This window comes from Podarcis cretensis, assembly GCF_951804945.1.
Source record: "Podarcis cretensis genome assembly, chromosome: 15".
NCBI classification, from domain to species: Eukaryota; Metazoa; Chordata; class Lepidosauria; order Squamata; family Lacertidae; genus Podarcis; species Podarcis cretensis.
Window position 1 is genome coordinate 17,442,319 of NC_137185.1, and position 21,862 is coordinate 17,464,180.

At 46.4% G+C, this 21,862-nt stretch overlaps 1 protein-coding gene across 8 annotated transcripts in view; it reads right to left on the minus strand.

Moving 5' to 3' along the window:
• Nucleotides 1–852: 852 nt before the first annotated feature.
• The window catches only part of ARHGAP32 (Rho GTPase activating protein 32), a 201,818-nt gene continuing 180,808 nt past the window's right edge, over nt 853–21,862 (minus strand). For all 8 annotated transcript variants that reach the window (XM_079954470.1, XM_079954476.1, XM_079954471.1 and 5 more), the window contains 10 exons: nt 20,779–20,923; nt 19,964–20,046; nt 17,661–17,768; nt 16,022–16,167; nt 14,311–14,512; nt 12,191–12,336; nt 11,505–11,579; nt 10,261–11,139; nt 8,521–9,551; nt 853–7,675 (listed from right to left, as the gene is read on the minus strand). In XM_079954470.1, coding sequence (XP_079810596.1) covers nt 5,429–7,675; nt 8,521–9,551; nt 10,261–11,139; nt 11,505–11,579; nt 12,191–12,336; nt 14,311–14,512; nt 16,022–16,167; nt 17,661–17,768; nt 19,964–20,046; nt 20,779–20,923 — 5,062 coding nt within the window. In that variant the 3' untranslated portion in view covers nt 853–5,428. The remainder of the gene's footprint in view (nt 7,676–8,520; nt 9,552–10,260; nt 11,140–11,504; nt 11,580–12,190; nt 12,337–14,310; nt 14,513–16,021; nt 16,168–17,660; nt 17,769–19,963; nt 20,047–20,778; nt 20,924–21,862) is intronic.

The following is a 21,862-nucleotide window of genomic DNA, read 5'->3' on the forward strand; positions in this document are numbered from 1 at the left end:
GTGAATACTGTACATCGTAAGCCAGTCACTGCCCAGTGAGGATTTGGCTGTTTGCTCCCAATACGTACCTCCCACCAAAGAGTGCTTCATTGCCAGAGCCACCTGCTGCACACTGGGAAGTAGTGCTATTTTTAAAGCCTTCCTGGATGAAAACAAGGATTGATGGGATTATTTAATGCTCTTCTATTAAAGAACCCCCTTGAAGGTCAAACTTACTTGAGCAGGAATAAAAACACACACTGCACATGATCAACAGCTTCTCAGCGTGAGAATTCTTGCCAAGGTGGTGAGGAAAAATATGGACGTTTCAGAGTTACGCACTTCCGAGCAAGAAGCTGCCAGACTGGCTGCTTGCTCACAAGTAGCCACACCAGAAACCAGCCAGGACAGGATGCAGGCAGGTAAGGGTTGGGCTGATAAAAGGCCACAAACCTTTAAGGCTCCTCCTGAAGGCTTCTGAGCATCAGAGGCTATCATGGCCAGGCAGAAGGATGCATAGGAGAAGCTTAAAGCAGGCAATGGTTTCCTTGGAGGATGAAGTTACCTGTCAGGGAGTGGTAGTCTGGGCAAAGTACACCCCCCCCCCCCATAAACAGGGCCTCTCTATTCTGGCAGGAAGACAGAGTGCAACCTGCTCTGGAAGGAGCAGCTTCCCTAAACACTGAAGGCTCTTTTCTAAGGTCACTGAGGCTACAGGTACATGACAGAGGCTACTCAACCATCTACCAGCACTGGCTTTGCAGCATACCTGCATTATCTGCCATGGACTTCTGAGTGCCACTCGAACTGCAGGTCTCCACAACTGACCCCCATCCCCACCAATGGAGTGACAAACACACAGACACTACCAAGTAGGTTTTAACCTGGCTTCATTAATTGTTGAGTTGTACATCTGACTTTTGTGGGACTGTTAGGTTTGTTTGTTTTAATAGCACAAGACACCTCAACTCTTGATCATAGCATTACAGTACAAATTAAAAATTAAAAAATAAAAATAAACCGAGCACACCCGCCCCTTAACAGTGTGGAGAAAATGAGAATCTAAGTATTTACAAGGAATGGGTGGGAGTGCCACAAAATATTTACATGAAAGAGCATGAGTTCATCGGCATATACATTTTACACCAGTTTTCACACACAAAAGTGTAAAAAGAAGAAGAGAGAATAAAAAATAAGACACTATATAAATTAAAGAGAAGAGAACACTTGGAGATCACCCAAGACTTCCCTGGGATGGTTCTCTCATGTGGCTCAAAAATGACTCAAGTTTTCCACAGCAGGAAAATAAACGGCACAACAACCATTTCTTGTTCGTTTTGCACTGGAACTACGCACTAGAAAACTTACTGAAGACACTGAAGTTACTGAGCACATGTTAAACTCTTCCATGCCCATCGCCTCAGTTTCCGTAGCACAAGGGTCTGGAGAAAATGTCATGCCGAAGCCACCTTTAGAAAGGAAAACAGAAACCCAGAACCTACCACTCTGTTCCCCGACATATAATGTCACACTGCAGTCAGTCAACACTTTGTCATCAACGTACCTAAGGAGGTGAACTGGGGCTGGGGTGGGGGGAGAGTATGCAAGGGCCCAAAACTCGCTCTTCCGAAAGGGATCAGAGTTCAAAGTGGGTTTTGGCTTTGTGTGGCAATTTCTGCCACGGATGTGCAATTCTTGATGAGACCCCCCCCCCTCTGAGGAATAAGCCCCTGCCCTGGTTTTGTCTGCAAAGACATAGGCACAATGTTTTCACTGTCCTCTGCATAAAATGTTAACCTGATTTTGAGGGGAGTGTGGCTGGCAGCTGCTGCCTCTGCACAACTACCTGGCTGGACAGGACAAGGAGATGTCTGGGCCAAGAGTGGAGCTGTGTGAGGTGGGACACTGGGGGTGGGGGGTACAGTAGACGCAGAAGCGAGGACAGCAAGAGGAAGAACTTAACAGAGGAGCAGAAGGAAACAGGTGCAGACTGGGGAGTAAGCAGGGTTAAGGAAGGAAGAGGAAGGTGAGAAGTACCTGCTAGATCTGTTCAAGGTGCCTATCATGAGCAGGACCCGATTCCCCTCTGAACAGACAGGGAAACTCAGGAGTTAAGACGCATGCACCCTAACTGCGAGGGAATTCAAATCTGGATATCCAACGGTGGGAAAAAAGCAAGCTCCGCTGAAAGTTCAGCAAATGGCAATTTAGGTAAAGGCAGTGAGTGACAAAAACGAGCAAGAACCTGCCAGGTGAGGCCAAAGGTCAGGTGAGAAAGGGCTGGAATTTATGGCTGATTTAAGTTGAATTCCTCATTTAGCCTGTCTTCCCTTGCAGGCATTCCTCTGCTCTTCCACTGGTATGAGAGGTTACCTGACCACTTCCTTCCCGCTTGCTATTCCCTCTGTGGTGAGAGCAGAGCTGTGGTTGGGTTCAAAGACACAGAAACATGGAATGGGGCAAGAGACTTTTCTCTAATGGTTAGAGAGTCCCAAAATTAACCACAGCACATGAGAAGGACTGCATAGTTAATTTTATGGCTTTCTTAGGTGAGGGGAAGAGGGTTTTGTTTTGTTTTTTAAAGGTACCAGCTACTCAAGTGGCAAAAATGTACAGGGAAAGAGGGCGATTGTCACTGCTCCTTCAAGCTTAGGAAACAGTTCCGAATTTAATCGCTTCCTTTTACACTCATGGCTGTACTGCCACACCACTGCACAACACTTTCTGGACCAACAGCCTCCAAGTCATGTTGGTGATTAGACACAAACAGAGCCAAGTAAAGTGGATTAAGCGAGGGGTGATAAAATTCAATGCCATGATTTTGAAACTGCTCTGACAAAATGGTCTGGCTAAGGGGACTCAAGTATGCTGTTTAAGCACCGTTATGGGAATTACAGAAAGTGGTAGAATTCAAAATCTGACCTGTGTGGGCACTTTATCTCTACAGGGGGATGAGATTTGTGAGCTGAGGGAAATTTCAGTGTTTGCTTAGGGCTGCCACAATGTATTATGATTTACAGGAAGTTGGCTTGGTCCTGATCTTACCTGGAGGGCAGATAATGTAAGGCTGATATATGGAGAGGATACAAGGAAAATTAAGGCTTTCATGAAGACAGAGGCTTGTCCTGTAGCCCTCGCTACCTGAACCTCAAAATATTCTCAACATAATGGGATGTGCCTGCTGGAACTCTGGACAGAACCTCAATAGAGAGCAACACAGCCATTGCAAGAGGCTGAAGAACTTTACATGGCTGGATGCCAAAATCAAATGGACCTCGGGGGAAGTCTGTGCAGGCCACGGCAAGGCTTCTTCTGCTAGTCTGCACAAAGGAGGACAGCTAATTTGATCGCTTGTAGAAAGCAAAGCAAGCTTGCTCCATACAACTGCCAAACTGGAATGGTCCTATTTAGAGATTTCTCCTTTCAACTGCGAAACAAAAAATGTTGAACTTCCTTACCAGGGCAGGGGGTGGAGGCTGAGGTAAACCTGGTTCACAGTGAGTTTTCTGGCCACTAAATTTATATTTAACACAGTCAGGAGCAATGCCCCTAAAATAAGAATTACCAAATCATGAAAATAATCAAAACCAAGAGAGACGAGCTATTCTTATTGTAACAACCCCAGACAAAGTTGGGAAATCCAAAGAACAAAATGGCAAGCTGTCTTTGAGAAGTGCTTTGTGCCCTGTAAAATATTTCTCTTATCATTTTAAAGATGGAATGCTGTTGGACAAAAACATCAGTTCCAAGGTGGTTTGATCCAATTCCTTTCTTCTGGTGCTAGTGGAAAGTGTCTAGGGCAGAGAGATGCCCCAGCTGGATACTTCTTGTAGACTTCAGCCCTGCTACAGAGTTTTGTCGTTCAAGACCAAGAAAACACACTCCACTTTGGGCTGGGCTCTGGACATTCTGCATCTCATTTCAAGTTCGTAAAAACCAAGCAAAACCCACCGCGTCTTGCCTACTGAAATGTCACGTGTTTCCATGGTGGCTGCATGGCAAGAGCCTTCATTGCTCTGACTCTTACAAGGTGAAGTGGGAATCCTGAGGCATCTATTGGTTCCTGTTCCATCAAGGACAACATGTTTAAAAAGCACTGCATATTTATATAACTTCACTAGAAAAGCAAACTAATACGCCATCTTGCTTCCACGGGGATCTTTTTTAAAAAACAAAACAAAACATGGGAGATCACAATGCACTGATGCATCAACGGCAGCATGGGGAGAATCAGCAGTCTAAATTCACAGAGTGGTTTGCCTTACTGACATGATGAGGGAGGTGCATATGGTGGAGGACTTGGTCACTAAATCCACACTTACATGCCCAGGCCCTTGTCACGACTCATAGAGAACCAGCAATGATCAGGGAACCGCCAGGCAGAACTACAGATTTACTTTGTTAACTGATGATGGAATGATATGTAGCAGGGAGGTTAAACAGCTTATCTCTCGCAGGCCTGCCTTGTTGAAATTCCTGGGCGGTGGGCCAGAGCCCAACTCTTCTGCCACTTCACCATTTCAGTTAGACTCACCCAGCAGAAAGGGTCTGCTATAGGAAACGCACTTGCTGTAAGAAGCTAAGAAATGCAGCTCTCGCTTATCAAACCAAAGCACCATTTACAACAGTATCAATGCTGAGTTTCTCTCTCCCCAGACCCCCACCCTGGATTTCTCAATATTTGATGAAGTAGTTCATTTTGTGTTTTTTTACCTTTTAAGAAAAAAGAATTTACCTGGGCAACACTTCTTTCCCAGCTACCAGTAGGGTCACATCTTACTGCTATCAATGGACATATTTCTTATTAGGTTGGGTCTAAGAAGCACTGGAAGAACATTTTAGCAGAAAGGTACCATTGCTTAAAAAATAAAATAAAATCTGGGATTGCAGAAGGGAAGAAATAATGCGAAATAGTCTTTTCCCAGAGTTTGGTGAATTAAGCCTAAAAGAACCAAATTAAAATATTTACTAAATCTTGCCATTCAATAAATCTCTCTAGTGATCACATACAAGGGAAGTTTACCTGGAGAAGAAATGTCTGCATCATCCTATCAATACATACATCATGCACAGGGCTCTGAAGCAAAGTGTCAAAGCTATGGGAAATGCCACTGTTCAAAATCTAAGGAAAGTGAGAACCATTTACAGCATGACCCCTGAATCTCAATCTCTGTTTCTGCTCTGCCTGGAGACTGATTTTTGTCTTCGAGGTTAACAAAAGCCTGCAAGACTGCTGCAACCTACTTTTTAGACCATGTGAGATAAAACTATACATTTACGATATAAAAACAGTAAGCGGCATGGGGGCTGGAGGGGAGGGAGCTGAGGGGGCGCTAATGGAGAGGGAGTTGCTTCGATGGGGTACTTTGTGTGTGTGTATCACTGAAAAAATAAACCAGTCCACTGTCCAGCAGAGGCTGCTTACACTCTATACCTTCTGCCCCGGAGCTCACTCTGCATGGATCTCAGTCTCGGGCCTCTGCAGGCAGAGCTCTGTGGGCAGGAATGCTCCCTGGCCCAAGGCTGTGGCGTAAGTCCTACTATGCGGATGAGCCAAGGGAGGGACCAAGCCCCCTCCTGCAGCGTAACCCCCTCTTTGGTGCTGAGGCATGGTATGGTAGTCATCCAAGTTATCGTACTGGGACACCACCGTCATAGTGCTTTGGCGCTTGCCAAGGGTTTGGTACGGGTAGATGAGGGCAGCGTCCCGCTCTATGCTCTCGGGGTGCTGGAGCCGGAGGCTGTGGCTCCGTTCCGGCTTAGGGGGTGGTGCTGCGGACTGTCCGTAGTGCTCGCCCTCTTTAAAGCAGTCCCGGGTGTGTTTCTCAGCAGCGGCAGGCGGCCTGGCCCGATGCCTCTCCATATCAGGCCTGTCCTCTGCCAGCTTCACCTCCTTGTGGTTCAGTCTCAAGGCATCGTGGCTGGCTGGGGCGTACTTCCCACCGGAGTGCTGGTACCCGGTGGATTCTGGTGGTTCCTGGTGGCCCTTTGGTCGGTAGTCAGCATAAGGGGGCCCGTTTTTAGACTCCAGTGGCTGCCTGTGGCTGGCTTCATGGGGCAGGTGCATCCTGTGCTCAGACGAATTGCAACCCGCCTCATGCGGTTTCCTGCTCCTGAGGCTGCTTTGCTTTTGAGGGAGTGACGCTTTCTCAGACTGCCCATTCCCATAGGTTCCGTGGTAATGTGCTCTGTCCACGTCCGGTTCCGGATGTGGCACATAATAGCGCTCCTCCCCTTCAGGGGGCACTACTTTGCCTGGATACTTCCCTTCCTTTCCATCAGCAACCGTGAGGAGTCCAGTTTTCCCAGGATCGGATTTGCTGCGCAGGTGAACAACGTCCACAGTCCTCAGCTCGTCCTGCAGCAGAGGGGCGACGTTGTCATACTGGGACATGACAGGCCCTTTCACTTTCTGGCGTGCGCGGCTCTCTCGGCGAATGGACTGCACCCGGTACTTCTCCATGTCCTCCAAGTCCCAGGAGACGTACATGGGCTTGGAGTCAGGCGCAGGCGGCACATCCCTGCTAATGAAACTGTGCTCCTTGCCCGCCAGGTGTCCAGCGAGGCCTCCCCGGGGGTAGGGAGGCAGGCCAGGACAGCGATACAAACTCTTGGTCTGCAGTCGGGAGTAGGACGCAAAGTCTCTGCCCGGGAGTGGGTGCAGCGGCCTCAGCCTCATCGTGCCGTAAGGGTCCAGGTCATAAAACCCACTGTCGGCCGCCGAGTAGCAGGAGGGGCCGGAGGAGCTTGAATAGGGGCTGTACCGGTAATGAACCCGCCCGTTCTCAAAGTAAGGCTGCAGCTGAGTGACATGGTAATCTGTGTGGGGCTGATATGGCTTATATTGGTAGAGGGGCCTTGGGCAATACAAGGGCTCGTCGTCAGGAGGCACCTCGGTGCGGGAGATGGGGACTGACCGGATGGCAGAGGGAGCAGAGACGTGGAGCGAGTGCACTCTCCGGATGGAGGGGTAGGGGGGCGTTTCCTCCACATAACTCGTGCTCCTCATGGTGGGGCTCATGGAGGACAAGTACTCCACTCGGCTGCGAGGCTTGGCGTGATGGACGGACGCACTCTTCCCTTGAGTGGCGTAGGTGTTGTACCTGGGGCCCATGGAGGTGGGGGCCTCCGACAGCGACGGGTAGCCAGGGTGCTGCTCAGACTTGCTGTGGTAGAGGTGGGAAGGGATGCTTTCAGCCCTGTACTGGTGGGTAGATGTCGGCTTGTGATGCACGTAGTTCTCCGACACGGGGGGCTCGGGGGAGCTCTCTGGCTTGGAGTGGGAGAAATAGGCAGACTGAAGAGAGGTGTGTTTCGGAGGGGGAGGTGGGGGCGGAGCTTCCTCCACAGGTGGCGGCAGTGTGGATGCAGCCACAAAGGAGTGGTAACTGGCAGCATTCATGGGGTCCACGTTGTTTGAATGCATGGCTGCTGCAATTTTACTCTCCATCGTCCTCACGGGTGGCACCGGAGGTGTAAATCCATAGGAGGGCTGAGCTGGGACTGATTCAGACCTCAGCTGCAGTGGGGGGGCCCTGGCATTCTCTCGAGGCTTTTCCAAGTGGCCTGGGTGAAGCGTGACATGAGGGGTGGCGGAAGTGCACTGGATCGTGGCACTACCCTCGGTGACGAAAATGGGGGCTGGCTCAGCTGATCTAGGCTCGGGCAGTTTCTCAGAAGGTGCCTCTCCTCGTACCTGGTGTGAGAAAGAACAGCAAGCATTAGTTGTGACCTCTGCACACTCTTGAGCAGGACAGAGGCAGACTTTGGTGACAAGCTGAACTGGTTTCTTTAGCTGGAATGGAACAACTTCACTGACCCTGCTCCTTACTGGGCTCATGGGAGTGGGTACAAGGTCTCCTTCACAAGCCTGGCAATATGGGCAAATGACTCCTTGGCTGGCCGGTGCAGTATTCTCTGCTCCCCAAGCACAGCAAGAGTTCACATCTGGATCTTAAGTAGAGCTTGCACATTCTTTGCTGCCTTTCAACAGGATTGCACCACTACCATGGCAAAGGAAATGAAACCAGCTAGAGACTGGAAAAGCTCTATCTCAAAGCACATCACAATCCAAAGGCACCAGTTGTTGTCTATGGAAGGAAAAAATTTCCTTCCACTCCTCTGTAAGTAATTACAGCTAGCAGGCAAAGAACACCACCTGCTGCTGAGCTTGGCTGCTACATGTCTGCTTCCTTTGTTATGACAACCCCAAGCATCAACCGACTGAAAGCTGACGTTCTCTATGGCTGACTTTCCCCAAAACCTCTTTGTCAAAGTTTTGCTATGTCTAGGAACTTCACTGGCAACTGGCAAAAAGTTATTAACCCCATCTCACCCTGCTGAACAAATCCAACCATTTTCTGTCTTTGAGGAGAAGAAAGCAAATTTAAAAGCCAGCAGAGACAGGTAAACAGTGGTGAAGGCTGAGGATTAGCAATTTTGCCTAAGGTTTTCCCCATTAATCACGATGGGCATAATCTATTCTCCTAAGACTTCCAGGCTGAGCAGAGAGGGTGGAAGAGGAACCTGTGGATTATTTACCTGACTGAAGCCACTGGAAGCTTTTGTAGCTGCAGCTGGGGCTTGCCCCACAGCTGGCTGATGGTCCCCTGGTCTGTGCACTGGAGCTTGCTGGCTGCCAGCCAGAGCGTGCTGAGCAGTCATGAGCGGTGCTTCTCCCCATGTGTTGCTGCTGGTGGTGGTGACTGTGGTCGGCTGAGGAGCAATATTCGGGCTGACTACTCCAGGATCCATTTCTGTTGCTGCCGTCTGGTTCTTTATCATCATGTATGCCAGGACGGTTGCAGCTGCTTTCTCCCCAGCAGTGACAGGAGGGAACTGGGCTTTGTCTGCTGTGCAGACAGGAAAGTGGAGCTTGCTGGCATGAATTTGGGTCTTGTCCAAAGGGAGGCAAGTGTGGAGATGAGAGTTCTCCATGGGTATCTCTGCTGTAGGTGGTTCTGATTGAACTGCTCCTCTTGCGCAGGGATGATGATGATGAGGTGGAGGGGGAGGAGGAGGAGGGTGTTTCTGGTCCTCAGGCGTAACAGAATGAGCAAGGTGGTGGTTGTCTCCCAACATACAAGGATGGAAGTGGGTGTGGTCCCAGCTCATGTTAGTGCCACTGTGAACATCTCCAGACACTTCAGGAGGGAGGAGGGGATGGTCCCAATTTCCAGGTGTGCCATGTAAGTGATTGCTGCCCTCAGGCATGCCACTGATTTGAGGTGCCTGGTCTACAGGTAACCCACTTCTGTGGTGCTCTCCAAGTGCAGCTGCCTGAAAAGTGAGCTGGTTCTCTGGCAAAGCAGTATAGAGGTGGAGCTTTTCTGGAGTGATGCCAGAACACGGATGGAACATTTCTACAGTTCCTCCGCTTTCAGTCTCTGCCGCACCGGTACAGTCAGAATGAACGTCTGGCTTCTTCTGGGACTGAGCAGAGGCTTGTTGGGCAGACTCTGCCAGGGCTAAGGCTAGAATGCGTGCAGCGTTTTTCGGAGGAGGAGGAGGAGGGACAACAGAGACAGAATTGACTGGAACAGGATCCTGGGGGGAGTCGAGGGCAACTGCTCCTAGTGGGAGGAAGAGTAGAAAAACAAAAAGAAGAGAATGATTTACTTTATCCTGTAAGGAGAGCGAGAAATTCCTATAGACCATTATAAAAAAATAGATTCTTCCAACATTTCACAGTGGCAACTCCTTGGCGTGACAAAGTGCATCTTCTGTCATACATGCAAACAGGACAGCAGTTCGGCGTGAAAAGCGCAAGAGATTGTCTAAAGTTTCCTGTTGCATTCCTAGAGAGCTAGGCAGCAGATAATGCAGAAAGAAAAGGTCAGAACCTTTTGATGGGATCTTGTGTACAATTTAATTTCAGGTTACTTTTGGCCAAAAAAAGGTCCCTTCTTCAAGTGTAGCCAGATTTATTTATTTATTATTTATTATTTTAAAAAAATTAAAAATAAAAGAGTTTATCAGGTGGCATATTGATTTGCAAGGACTGCAAGAGATCATTTCACGTTATGAAAGAGTGGAAAGATATAGGGATATATAAAATATTCAAGCATTTTTTTTGCGATGCAAGGAGGCCGCAGAGAAGCTTTGGGTTCCTTCAAAGCTTCCTATTAGGACCCGAGCAACCTCCACATGCTCTGGAAGACACGCACTCTGGATTTCTATTACCAGATTGTTTTCCCCCCTCTCTTTTTAAAGGCACGCAGAGAAGCAAGAGAGCTGGTTGCTTGTGAATTTAAAGAAAGAATGGAGGAAAGCACACTGTACCTGGCTGTGTCTGTGCAGAAGGTACAGGCTTACTCTGGCTGCTGTTCAGGGGTTGCTCCACCTCTTCTAGAAGCTCCGGCTTCTTAGCATCTCCTTGACTCTGGAACTCCAGCTGGCATCCTTCGTTTGCTCTCCCCTCAGTGGCCTTCAAGGGGGACACCACCAGGTGGGGTGGAGACCTGCTTGTGGCTTCACTGGTGCCAGACATCCCTTTGGCCCAGTCTGGAGGACCTGCACTCCCTGCTCCCCCTCCGATGACAACATCCGGCATGTGGCTGGGCATGGTGAAGGAGATTGGCTCCAACAAACTCAGTGGCGGAGACTTGAATGGCTTTCGCCCCATCTTGGGGGAGAAGGCATGGGCGACATTTTCAGAGAAAGTTATGGGTTTGGACGGTTTCTCTTCTGTTGGGCTCAAGTCCAGAGTGAAGAAAGGACTCATGGTCTTCTCCTGGTAGGGGGAAACTGGTTCTGAGCTGGTGGCACTGCCAGGGGTGTGCGACTGGCTGCCCGAGTCTAGTTCCTTCTTAAAGGTGTTTTGCTTATCTTTATTAAAGTCCACTGACTCCAACAGGGAGGTGCTGCTGTCAAGACACTCAGACTCTGCCTTGGGAGGGCTGCACTGAAAAGACATGGGATCAAAATCCAGGCTAGCCACACCGATCTCAGGTGGGCTCAGGTCAACGTCTTCTGCTGACCTTGGAGAGATGAGGGCTGGGACGTGGATATGCCCCTCATCCCCGTCACTCTCGTGGTCATGCGGCACATTATCATAGGAATTGCAGCGGTTCATGTTTCCCAGGAGCTCCCCATTAAAGGAAGCAGACAATGCATCACTGCTAGACCTTGGTCTTCGGGGTCGAAACAGTTTAGATTCACCTAGCAAAGAAGAGAGCAGATTCCCATTAATATAGTCATCAGGTATATAAACTACAAGCAATGTTCTATTTTCTTCCACTTCTCTGTAACCAGAATAAAGATTGTGCTCAAAAGTTTGGTCTCATGTGTTTGGAGTCAGAATCATTTCTTCCTTTGCCACACCCCAAACTATATCCCAATTATTCTTTCTAGAACTGCTAGAACTGCTGTGAAATTTTCTAGGCCGGTTTTCTGATGGTACAGCAATTCCTTAGAATTGCTGCTAAAATCAGTCAGACTGATTTGGCTCATTAAGGAATGTATACAAGCAACTTCCCTCTCCCATCACAAAGTTGAATCTGACCAAAGACCTTTTTCCATCTTACCATCTATAGCATGTAAAGACGAGAGGGACTCTTCACTCTTAGCTGAGCGCAGGGTCCCACTGTCTCCTCGCCCTCCTGGATAACAAAAAACATTTTTATGCATTTAATAAATGGGAACATATTCTCAGAGACAGATATTTGTTTTTCTTTCATAAGAGGGGACACTTTTTATTTTAAAAGTCCTTAGAACAGGTGTAGGCAACCTAAGGCCTGTGGGCTGGATGCGGCCCAATCGCCTTCTCAATCCGGCCCACAGATGGTCCAGGAATTTTATATGAGTAGAATGTGTCCTTTTACTTAAAATACATCTCTGGGTTATTTGTGGGGCTTGCCTGGTGTTTTTTTACATGAGTAAAATGTGTGCTTTTATTTAAAATGCATCTCTGGGTTATTTGTGGGGCATAGGAATTCGTTCATCCCCCCCCAAAAAAAAATACAGTCTGGCCCACCACATGGTCTGAGGGACGGTGGACCGGCCCATGGCTGAAAAAGGTTGCTGACCCCTGCCTTAGAACATCGAGGTGATCTGAATCACAGTACTGAACAGCTTTCAAACTGTTCAAGATTAAAACTACAAGTGTAGCTGCTCTTTGATTGACTTCCCTGCATTCCACATGAAGTCAAAGTCAACGCTGCAATTGTTTCTGGCTTAGAATCTTACTGCCCTGGCTAAGAGGTCCGCATACCTGCAAGGGCTATTGCCTTCATTTCGGAGGGCTCACTTGGGTTGCGCTGCAGCTTCCGTTTGGAGAGAGAAGACGACTTCCCCAGGTTGAAAAAGGAGCGCCAGCTGCCAACAGGAGATTTCTTCATCTTACTGGGTGGTCTCTTTCTGAAGTGAGACAGCAAGAAGGAATTTGCACTTAACAGATTGTGAGAAATCTCTAATTGTGGCAAAGCATACCTAGCTGCAAAAAGAAGAAGAAAATCATTTACGGTAGTAATTTTGCTGCACATCCCTTACAAAATAAAGGCAAACATAAAAAGTCAATAGACAGATAGAGGCATATAAAGATAGACAGACAGACAGACAGATAGATATAGATGATAGATAGATGGATGGATGGATGGATGGATGGATGGATGGATGGATAGATGATAGATAGATAGATGATAGATATAGATATAGATAGATAGTAAAGAATACCAGACTTTAAAACTGTGTCTGTGATCCAACCTGAACAACTCAATGCTGACAGCACCCAATGCAAATGTCAGGTGAAGGGCAGGATGACAGAAGGATCTGCTTCCCTTACCCCTTCCTGCTCTTAGGCTCAGGTCTTTGGACAACCACAGCAAAGGCGCCACTACTGAGAAGACCCTATCCTGTTTCACTGTTGGGATTCCACCCCCTCATCTTGATGTTATGAACAAACATGGCCATTTTCAGAATTATGATATAAAAATACTAAAAGTAAGAGCTGCTCTGCTGGATCAGAGCAAATGCCTATCTAGTCCAGCAGTCTGTTTTCACAATGGCCACCCAGACACCCAATGTGAGAAGCCCACAAGCAGGACACAAAGGCAACGATTAGAATCACACCCCAGGGATGTCACACACTACCAAAGATATTGCTAGAAAGGGAGGGAGAAAGTGTCAGTATTTTTTATTTTATTTTTGGTAGCTGCCCATTCCATGTTTGGTGCCCTCTTACTTACAACAGAGGAGCAAACCAAACCCCAGTAGATGTGTGACCCATCAAGATTAGAGCTTCAAGTGCTGGCAAAATTCATGCAAGAGATTAATTTAAGGACTTTAAAGAGAGGTAAGCTTCTAAAGCCCCCCGTGCTTATGAAAAGAGCCCCCCACCTGCCGCTCTTTAACAGCCTCCCTGGTAAGTGTACCAGGCAACCAATGGGAGAAGTGGTGGTGCACAAGCTGATTAACAATGTTTGCCCCTGAAGCCCAAGGGACTCTCAATAACTCTCTCTCTCTCTCTCTCTCTCTCATGAGTTTTGTGCTAACAAACTGTTATGTAGGACATTAGGGAGATGGGAAGGGAGAAAATCCTTCCCCTCTTCTCTTTTCATGCACCCACCACTGCAGTTCCCATCTTCACTGATTGGCAAAGAAGTAAACCAATAGGGAGGGTGGTTTGTGGGTAATGGGAAGGGCTTGTGTTGATGGTAAAAGTAAGCAGTGATGGATTCTCAAATTAGCTCAGAAAAAAAGGAAATTGGAAACCAGGGCGGGAAGGACCTGAAAAAGGCTCAACAACAAGAATTTCACCAGAGAAGAAACTGTCCAACCAAACACAGCCATAGGCAGGGTAGCTCTGGAGGTGGGATGACTCCACCCCCTGGGAGGGAAAAGGCTCTGAAGACCCTGCCAATCAAGTTCAGAGGGAGGTGTCGTCCTGTCAAAAGAATGTTCTGCAACCTCCAATCCAGGAAGAGCTCTGGAAAGCTTGCCAATATTTAGGAAAAATCAACATCTAATTTCTCAATGGACCACCAACCACTAATTGAATAAAAAAAGTTATAGAATATAAAATATACTCACTGAGTGGTATAAGCAAGCAAGCAAACAAGCAAACAAACAAACAGCAATAACAAACTGTCTAAAACTGACATACTTAAGAATCTTTCAACAAAACAGCCAACAAAGACCCTGGAGATTGACCATGTATAAGGCAACTCCCCCCGCCCCCAGCAAACTCTGCTATTGATAATTTGAAAGTGATCATTAGAAAGGCAATGCACAACAGCCATACAGTCAGCTGCAACAATTCCCCTATGCAAGTCAGTCCTGTAGCTTAAAAGCAATAACAATGGACACATGTCTTCTAAAGAAAACTGCCTCTACCTTTCAGATGGGAAGTCTATGATTGTGTGGAATTTTCCCTGCAGAGCAGCAGGTCCTTCACCCACTTCAATGTACTTGCTGTCTGCCACGATTGGGGAATTTATCTGGGCCTGAGTTCTTGCTTGTGCTTCCTCCAAGGTGAGCAGTTTTGTGGAGGGCGAAGACACCAGCAGGGATTTCGGCCTTGATAAGGAACTGTGACCTGCCAGAAAAATGCAAAACAAGGGCAGATGAAGATAAGACACCAGGGGAAGAAGCAACGACAAACCTGTGCAGTAGTTCAGGAGAGAGGTTTGTACAGTGCAGCACTTTGTTCCCTACATCCACACCAAAACAGAATCATATTACTGTTTGGTACTTTGAAAGCACGAAAACAAGATGAATGCAGGACCACAGTTGCATTAGGAAACTTGCTTGTAGAATGAAAATAAGTTTGGTTTGAGTTGATTTTGAGTTGATCAGTTGATTTTATAATGTTATTTTCCCTGCCCTTTAGATGACGCTTTGGTAGGAATAAGACTGGACTGACAACTTTCTTTTAAAGCCATAGCAAACTGGATGTTTGAAGTTCTCCATTTGCTTCAAACACATTCGGTCAGCCTACATGCCACCCAAATGCAAACTGCCTAATGGGCGTTGAATGCTCCTTGTCACATCACACAGCAAACGTGTGTGTGCAAGTTTTATCTACAAATTAAACCTAAGCCAGTACAATAATCAGGACAATTATATGAATTTCCACAGTCCATTTTCAAGACTAACGAGCATGCTGACTACTTTGTTTTCCAGAAGAGAGATTTCTTGGAGGTTGTATAACTGAAAGCAGGACCTGCTAGAGATGAGTTAGGAAAGTCTGTGTGCAGGAGTCATGCTGGGCCCAGGCACAACCTCAGCCAACGAATCCTTTGATGGCAACCCAGACCTTCCAATGATTGACAACTCAGGTGAGTAGTCAGAGCTCCCTGAAGCAAGCACTGACGCCACCTCCAGGGGATGCTCTCAAATAATCCTTGGGTTGGGTTGCAGACAGAAGAACCCATGGCTGACTCAAACCTGAAAGCCCAATGTTGCTGCATGACTCTTAAGTAAAGGGCTTGTAAGCAGCAAGACTTCTCAAGTGTAGAACAAATTCAGACACCTGCAGTTGGGAGGCCAGGCTGCATCAGGCTGTGGTTGGAGCCAGTTGCTAGAAGCATTGCCATGTTGTGCAGTTTTCCCTACTCCTTGCCTTGCCCTGGCCTGCTTTCTTCTGGACCTCCTTAGTTGCCACCCTTTCAACTCCTGTGTAATAATGCTACCTGCTATTAATTACTGGTTATCTTAAAGTTATTATTCTCTGCCTGTATTCCAGCCTTTTCCAAGGGAACCAAAACTAGACACAATACCCTAGAGAGCATGTAAAATCAGAAGAGTATACGTCATGTGAAGCAAAAATTTGTCATGAAAGCTTTTAGAATTTAAAGCGCTATGATCAGCATGGATCATGACAGTTAACAGGGGTCACCTTCCTATGCTTCCATTTTATAAATTTGTTAAGCATCATTAGCCCGCAGTGTAGGGAGGGATAATAAGAGACAACAAAAAGCCTGCATTTCTTCATTTAGGCAGTGAAGTATGAAAATGACACACTTTGATGCCGCTCTATACATATTTTGCAAGTTTTGGAACTCTTTGAATTTTAACCTGCTGTCTCTTCCCTGGGGAAACATACCTGCACTTTCTCGAATCACAGAGCTTAGTTTGGAGCTAAAAAGGACATCCACATGATTGAGAATGAATTCCACAACCACTGACTGAATTCGCACCTCCATAAAAGCAGCCGTTCCACTGAAGCAAGCAGATTCTATCTGCTTTGATCTAAGGAAAAACATGAGAGATGACATGTTAGCAACAACCAAGCAGGGGGAACTCTGGATCAGCAGAATAACTTGATGTACAACACAACAGGCTTCTCTCCTTCTTGCGCAAGGACAAACATTGTTTGGTGACTCCCATTCACAAAGAAGGCTACTTTCTTTGAAACTGCTGTCCTGGTTCTTTCTGAACTCCTTTGCTCTAATTAGCAATGTTCATATAGTGCCCAAACTGCTCTGCAAGAAACTTTAAGCACTGCAGGTGGAGAAAGTTGTTTGTCTAGGTGGGAATGGAAAGATGCTGATGGACTCATGAATTCTCCAGCTACTAACGGGGAAGCAAACTTATTCTTGCAATAAAAGACTGGAAAAAGAGGGTATTTCCAATGATGGAAAGCCAAACTGTAAAAGTCTAAAAAGCAGCCGCACTGTGCACACATTGCTGCATAGCCTAGGGCCTATGGCTTGCACACCCTCTCCTACTGCATGTTGATGCTATGTAAGATGGTGATGATGTATGTATTAAAAGCTTAGTTTGTTAGAGCGTGGTGCTGATAATGCCAAGGTTGCAGATTTGATCCCTATATGGGACAACTGCATATTCCTGCATTGCAGGGGGTTGGACTAAATGATCCTCAGGGTCCCTTCCAACTCTATGAGTCTATGAATCTATTCCTACGTGAATACAGTGTTCCCCGCTTGCAAAATCTGCCCCTTGCAAAGGAGGGCTGCATAGTTCACCCGAGGAGGGCTTGCTTCCATATATATTTTAAGAAGTGTAAGCTGCATGCCTGAGCCTACATGCTGAACCAGCTCTCAGCAATACGTATTGTAATGGAGGCTGGCAAGCCATCCCTCAAGACAGTGCAAACCAAGAGGGAAATCCAAGTCTTGCAAGGTAAACACAGGCAAGTACCTTTTATTGATGTTGCTCACAGGTTAGAGCATTCAATGAGCTTAAAAAAATAATCCTTTTCAGCCCTGCCTTACAGGACGCAAGTGAATCTGATTAGCTGCCCAACTGGCTGGAGGGCCAGGTGACATGTTCACTGGCTAGGAGGCAGCTTTGCTGCCAAACTCTTGTTCCTCCTCCTCAGGGGAACAAGGAGTAGTGTGGGAAGTCATTCCCTCTTTGCCCCCTCAGTTTCCTGGGTTGCGCCAGCAATCTTCTCTTCTCTCCAATCACCTGACATTTCCTGCACAATGCATCTAACTGGGCTGAGGGCACATGTCTCCCTGTCCAGCTTAGCCGTGCTCCCCAGAGTCCCAGGCACATCTCTGTGTATGAGGACTCCAGATTCTTCTTCACCCACTGCTTTGCTTCATGTGTACATAGAGGTCCAATGTTGAACATGCAAGGTTCCATCAAAATCAAGAGGACCAAAGCCCCCTCCACCACCATCGTTCAGCTTGGCAGGTCCTGGATGCTGAGTGTAAACAAGACATAAGACTATCCTGGCTAAGATACCTCATCTTCAATCAAATAAAAAAAGGTACCTCAGCAGATTTGGTGCCCAGACAATCGCTAAGTTCTTTGTGTGCATGTTGGTGATGGCACAGTAATCAGCGAGGTGAGCCAAATGCCTCATTAGGAACTCGAGAGTCCTGGAAAATGAAGGAGAACTGTTAGTGGTGAAAGCAAGAATATCACACAAGTTAGTACAGTGGTACCTCGGGTTACATACGCTTCAGGTTACAGACTGCGCTAACCCAGAAATAGTACCTCGGGTTAAGAACTTTGCTTCAGGATGAGAACAGAAATTGTGTTTTGGCAGAGCGGCGGCAGCAGGAAGCCCCATTAGCTAAAGTGGTTAAGAACAGTTTCAGGTTAAGAACGGACCTCCGGAACGAATTAAGTACTTAACCTGAGGTACCACTGTATATTGTCCTACACTTTGCAAAACAGAAAAAAAGAATGGCATTGATATGGATTTGTTTAGCAGCAAACTGAAGTGCTATAAAAATGTGTCCTGAACAAGGCCCAATATTCTGAAAAGTGCATTGACCCACAAGCCTTATTAGGCCTGCCAGAGGTCCCAGTATGGCTGGTGAGACCATTTCCCCAAAGCCATGCTCATCTGCTTCGCACCTCACTGCATTGTGGCAGAAAGGTTGTTAATTTATCCTATCGACCAGGCTTCAGGGAAATTTTACTGAAGCGTCACCATTCTCTGGTGGCCACTAGAGGGAGCGTTTGCAATATTCATCCAGCTAAAGTGTTGAGAAAGGAATACTGACAACCTAGTTCTTCTTCTGTGCTTGGATCATAATTAACAGAAATGTTTAACTGGGAATTTGAAGGTCTATAGTCTGTTGAAGAATAATGTGGTAGAGGGTCCAGGGATACAACCACACACAGCCACAGGTGTCTTGATGATCCGACTTCAGAATAAAACGAGTACACCACATATACAGCACATATACTGAAGGCTCAAACCTGGCCTGTCAAGTTAATTAAGTTAACGGAGGCCAAAACCTGGCCCTGCAAGGGGGGAACTTAGGCATGTTACTGATTATAGGTTTCCTATAAAATACAATGCTATGTGTAGTGGTGGTGGAGGGTAATTCTGTGCTATCTTGGTCTATGAGGTTATTAGGAGCAGAGCAAGGAGGCCAGCGCCTGTAATGAGCCACAGCAACAACTATCCTCAGTTCATTCTAAGGGGGTTTCAGCATGCCAAGAAAACCACAGACATCCTAGGGAAAACTTGAATCTTCTCCTGTTCGCATTAAGACGTGTACATTGTATAACAAAGGAGGAACCAGCTTCTCGTACGGAACACAGAAATGGCCTGGTGCCTTCTCCAAGTTACTGTATCTCCGCCGCCACCACCACAGATCCTGCATGCCCACAGATGCTAAAAGCAGCCAAGTGCTGTAAGCCTCGTCAGAGAAAGCCTTGAAAGGTTTTGCAGGCTTCCCAACCACTTTCCTGACTCATTTTTGCCAGCATTCCCTACTGCCCTTAATGTGGGTTGCACTGAAGCTCTACTGAGTGAGCTGTCCTCGTTCCCTGCTGGCAGCTGAGCACATCTGCTGTCCCAGCTATAGTCAGGCATATTTATGCTTACATTAGCATTTTATATAGTTCACCTTAACTGGCAATCAAATTTGCAGAATTTTGCCTAAAAGGCAAGATTGGCATACCTACATTTCTTGCAATTTCTTTCCATTTCACACCCTGGATTTTCTTGTTTCTACAGGGCCTCCTTCCTGCCTCCATTAAAATACCTTGCAGATCTAATGACCTCGGCTTTCCTTAACAAAATGAGACAGTTCTGCTATTACGGCCCCCATTCTTCCCCCCCCCCCCCGCCATCATGCTTTTCATAATGTCAGCTACAATTATGCAGAATATATGTTGTTTGTCTTGTTACAGATCTAATTAAAGTCGAAGTCAACTTTATGCAGATACAAATCCTTCAGCATGCACCCAACCATTTAATTTGATAGATGCAAGAATAATGCTGCTTCAATATGCCAGCCATCTTAGGGGGTATAAATTGGAAAGCGAACAGAAAATGTCAACCTTCCTTTTAAGAATGATTATATAATTGCACATTGAATGTGCAAAGCACTTTAGAAAGGAAGACATCAGCTCAGGCCCCCACACATAATACAATGTGAATTTAGATTAGCGTGAATAGTCTTGGTCTGTCTCTGTGTCCCGGGAGAGGCAGAGGTGTGTTGCCAAAACTGCGTGGAAAAGGGGGCATAGTCTTGCACAATCAAAGGCACCCAGCAGGATATGAGAACATAAAAAAAAGAATGTGCATTGAGAAAGAGCTGATGATGCGAACCTGTAGTGAGGTGGGGGTAACTGCTGGATGACATCATGGATTTTGACTAATCGTTCTTCATCTGTAGCAGCAGACACAGCATCCTAGAAAGAAACAAAAGCAACAAACCTCAATGCCACACATTTGCCGCAGGGTGCCTCCTATCTGGGTGGCTTCAGAATGCTGTCCTGCTGGTATGGCAATTAGCATGGAAGTCACAGTTCAATGAGGCTGAGAATGAACGGACACTTTCAGTATCCATTGTAGCAAGCATGGCGTTGCAAGGCAGGTATTGATCCTACATTAGAATGCAACAATATTATTTATTGCTTTAGAATTCCACCCTGACTGCTACTGGTTAGGGAAGCGTATGTGCAGTTGTTCCCTATTTTAACCCTCACAACAGTACTGCAACAGAGACTGATTAGCCCAAGGTCACCCACTGAGCTATATCATTTGGTAGGGGATTTGAACCCTGGTCTCCTCAATCAAAGTTCATCTGGTGCACTGCACTGCTCTGACAACTGAGCATGCTTCCCTTTGAGGTTGGAAGAAATTTACCTATTTCGTTGGAAATTCTAGATATCCTTGAGGCTTTTCCCCCAGATCCTGTTTCCGGGGGCACATCAAGCGCAAAAGATAAGGTCATGAGTTGCACCGGAAGAACTGTGAATGAATACTCATGTAACAATTATATACAGGAAGCGTGCCAGTTCTTTAGATGGGAGTTTAATTTAGCTACTGTTAAACGCAATGAAAAGGGGAGATATTTTTGAAGTGTGACTCACACTAATGCTGCCCAGGCAGTAAAAATAGGAGTCCCGTCTTGCACTTACTGAAAATTTCTCATAGAGCTGATAGGTGAGCAGAGGATTTGGGAGTTCTCGGAAATAGAGCTTACAGAGCGAGCCCACACAATGTATATCCTGAATGTATACATCTTTTGTCAAGTCAGGGATTTGCTCAGAGTCAAACTCATGCCTGGAGACAAAGGGAAATAAAGAGAGAGAAAAGAGGATAATATATACTCAAAAGATGAAAAGGACTTTGTTTACAGGAGGAAACAAATGCCTCAAACCTCAAGCCACAAAAATCTGTGGTCCTACAGGTTCACATTTTTGCTAGTTTTAATAGCTTCTTGGGAGTCATTTTAGTTGGCTATAAAACCACCAAGCGTGCTCAACAATCAAACTGCCTGTAATCTGGAACACTCCATGAAATTGATTTCATGATATATACTCAACGTTCATGCAGCCAAAATTCAAGCAATTCCAATTATTATATGCAACAGATTTCTGGCTAGGTAGAGCTCCCCATCTGTCAGAATGAAAACAGCATTTCCTTTCAGTCTGAAGACCTAGAAAGAAAAATTGTGAACACCCACGGTCCTGCAGATCCAAATCACTGTATGCAGATTCTGTGCAAGCCACAGAGCCAAGAATCACATGAGGAAAATTCTTCTGCAATGGCCTGTCTTGATGAGAGAGCCATAAAAAAACAAAACAAAAGCCATCTACAGAGGGCCACAGATGGCAGTGCTTGCTCCATGCTGCATAACGTGTCTGGAAATTGCTGTTTCAAATTAGCTAGGTTTAGACACACAGGAGCTAATATGGTGAGTCAGACAACTGGGATCAGAGAAGAGGCAAATGCTGCTTCTGAAGCCTGCATCCACAAGAGCCATAAATAAACTGCAAATTACTTGTTATCCCACAGTCATTCTGTATTCTGAAATAATAGATTGTGGCCTCAGAGCAACACAACTGGTTTCTGTCCCAGCCAATGATACTTTTGGATTCATGGAAAAATACACGATACGTCAAAAATTAAGTGTTTTAGGAGCAAACCAGAAATAAATTCTCAATGGCATTCAGCAGCAAACCCCAAAAGTGACGTTAGCATGTTTGAGACTTGAAATCA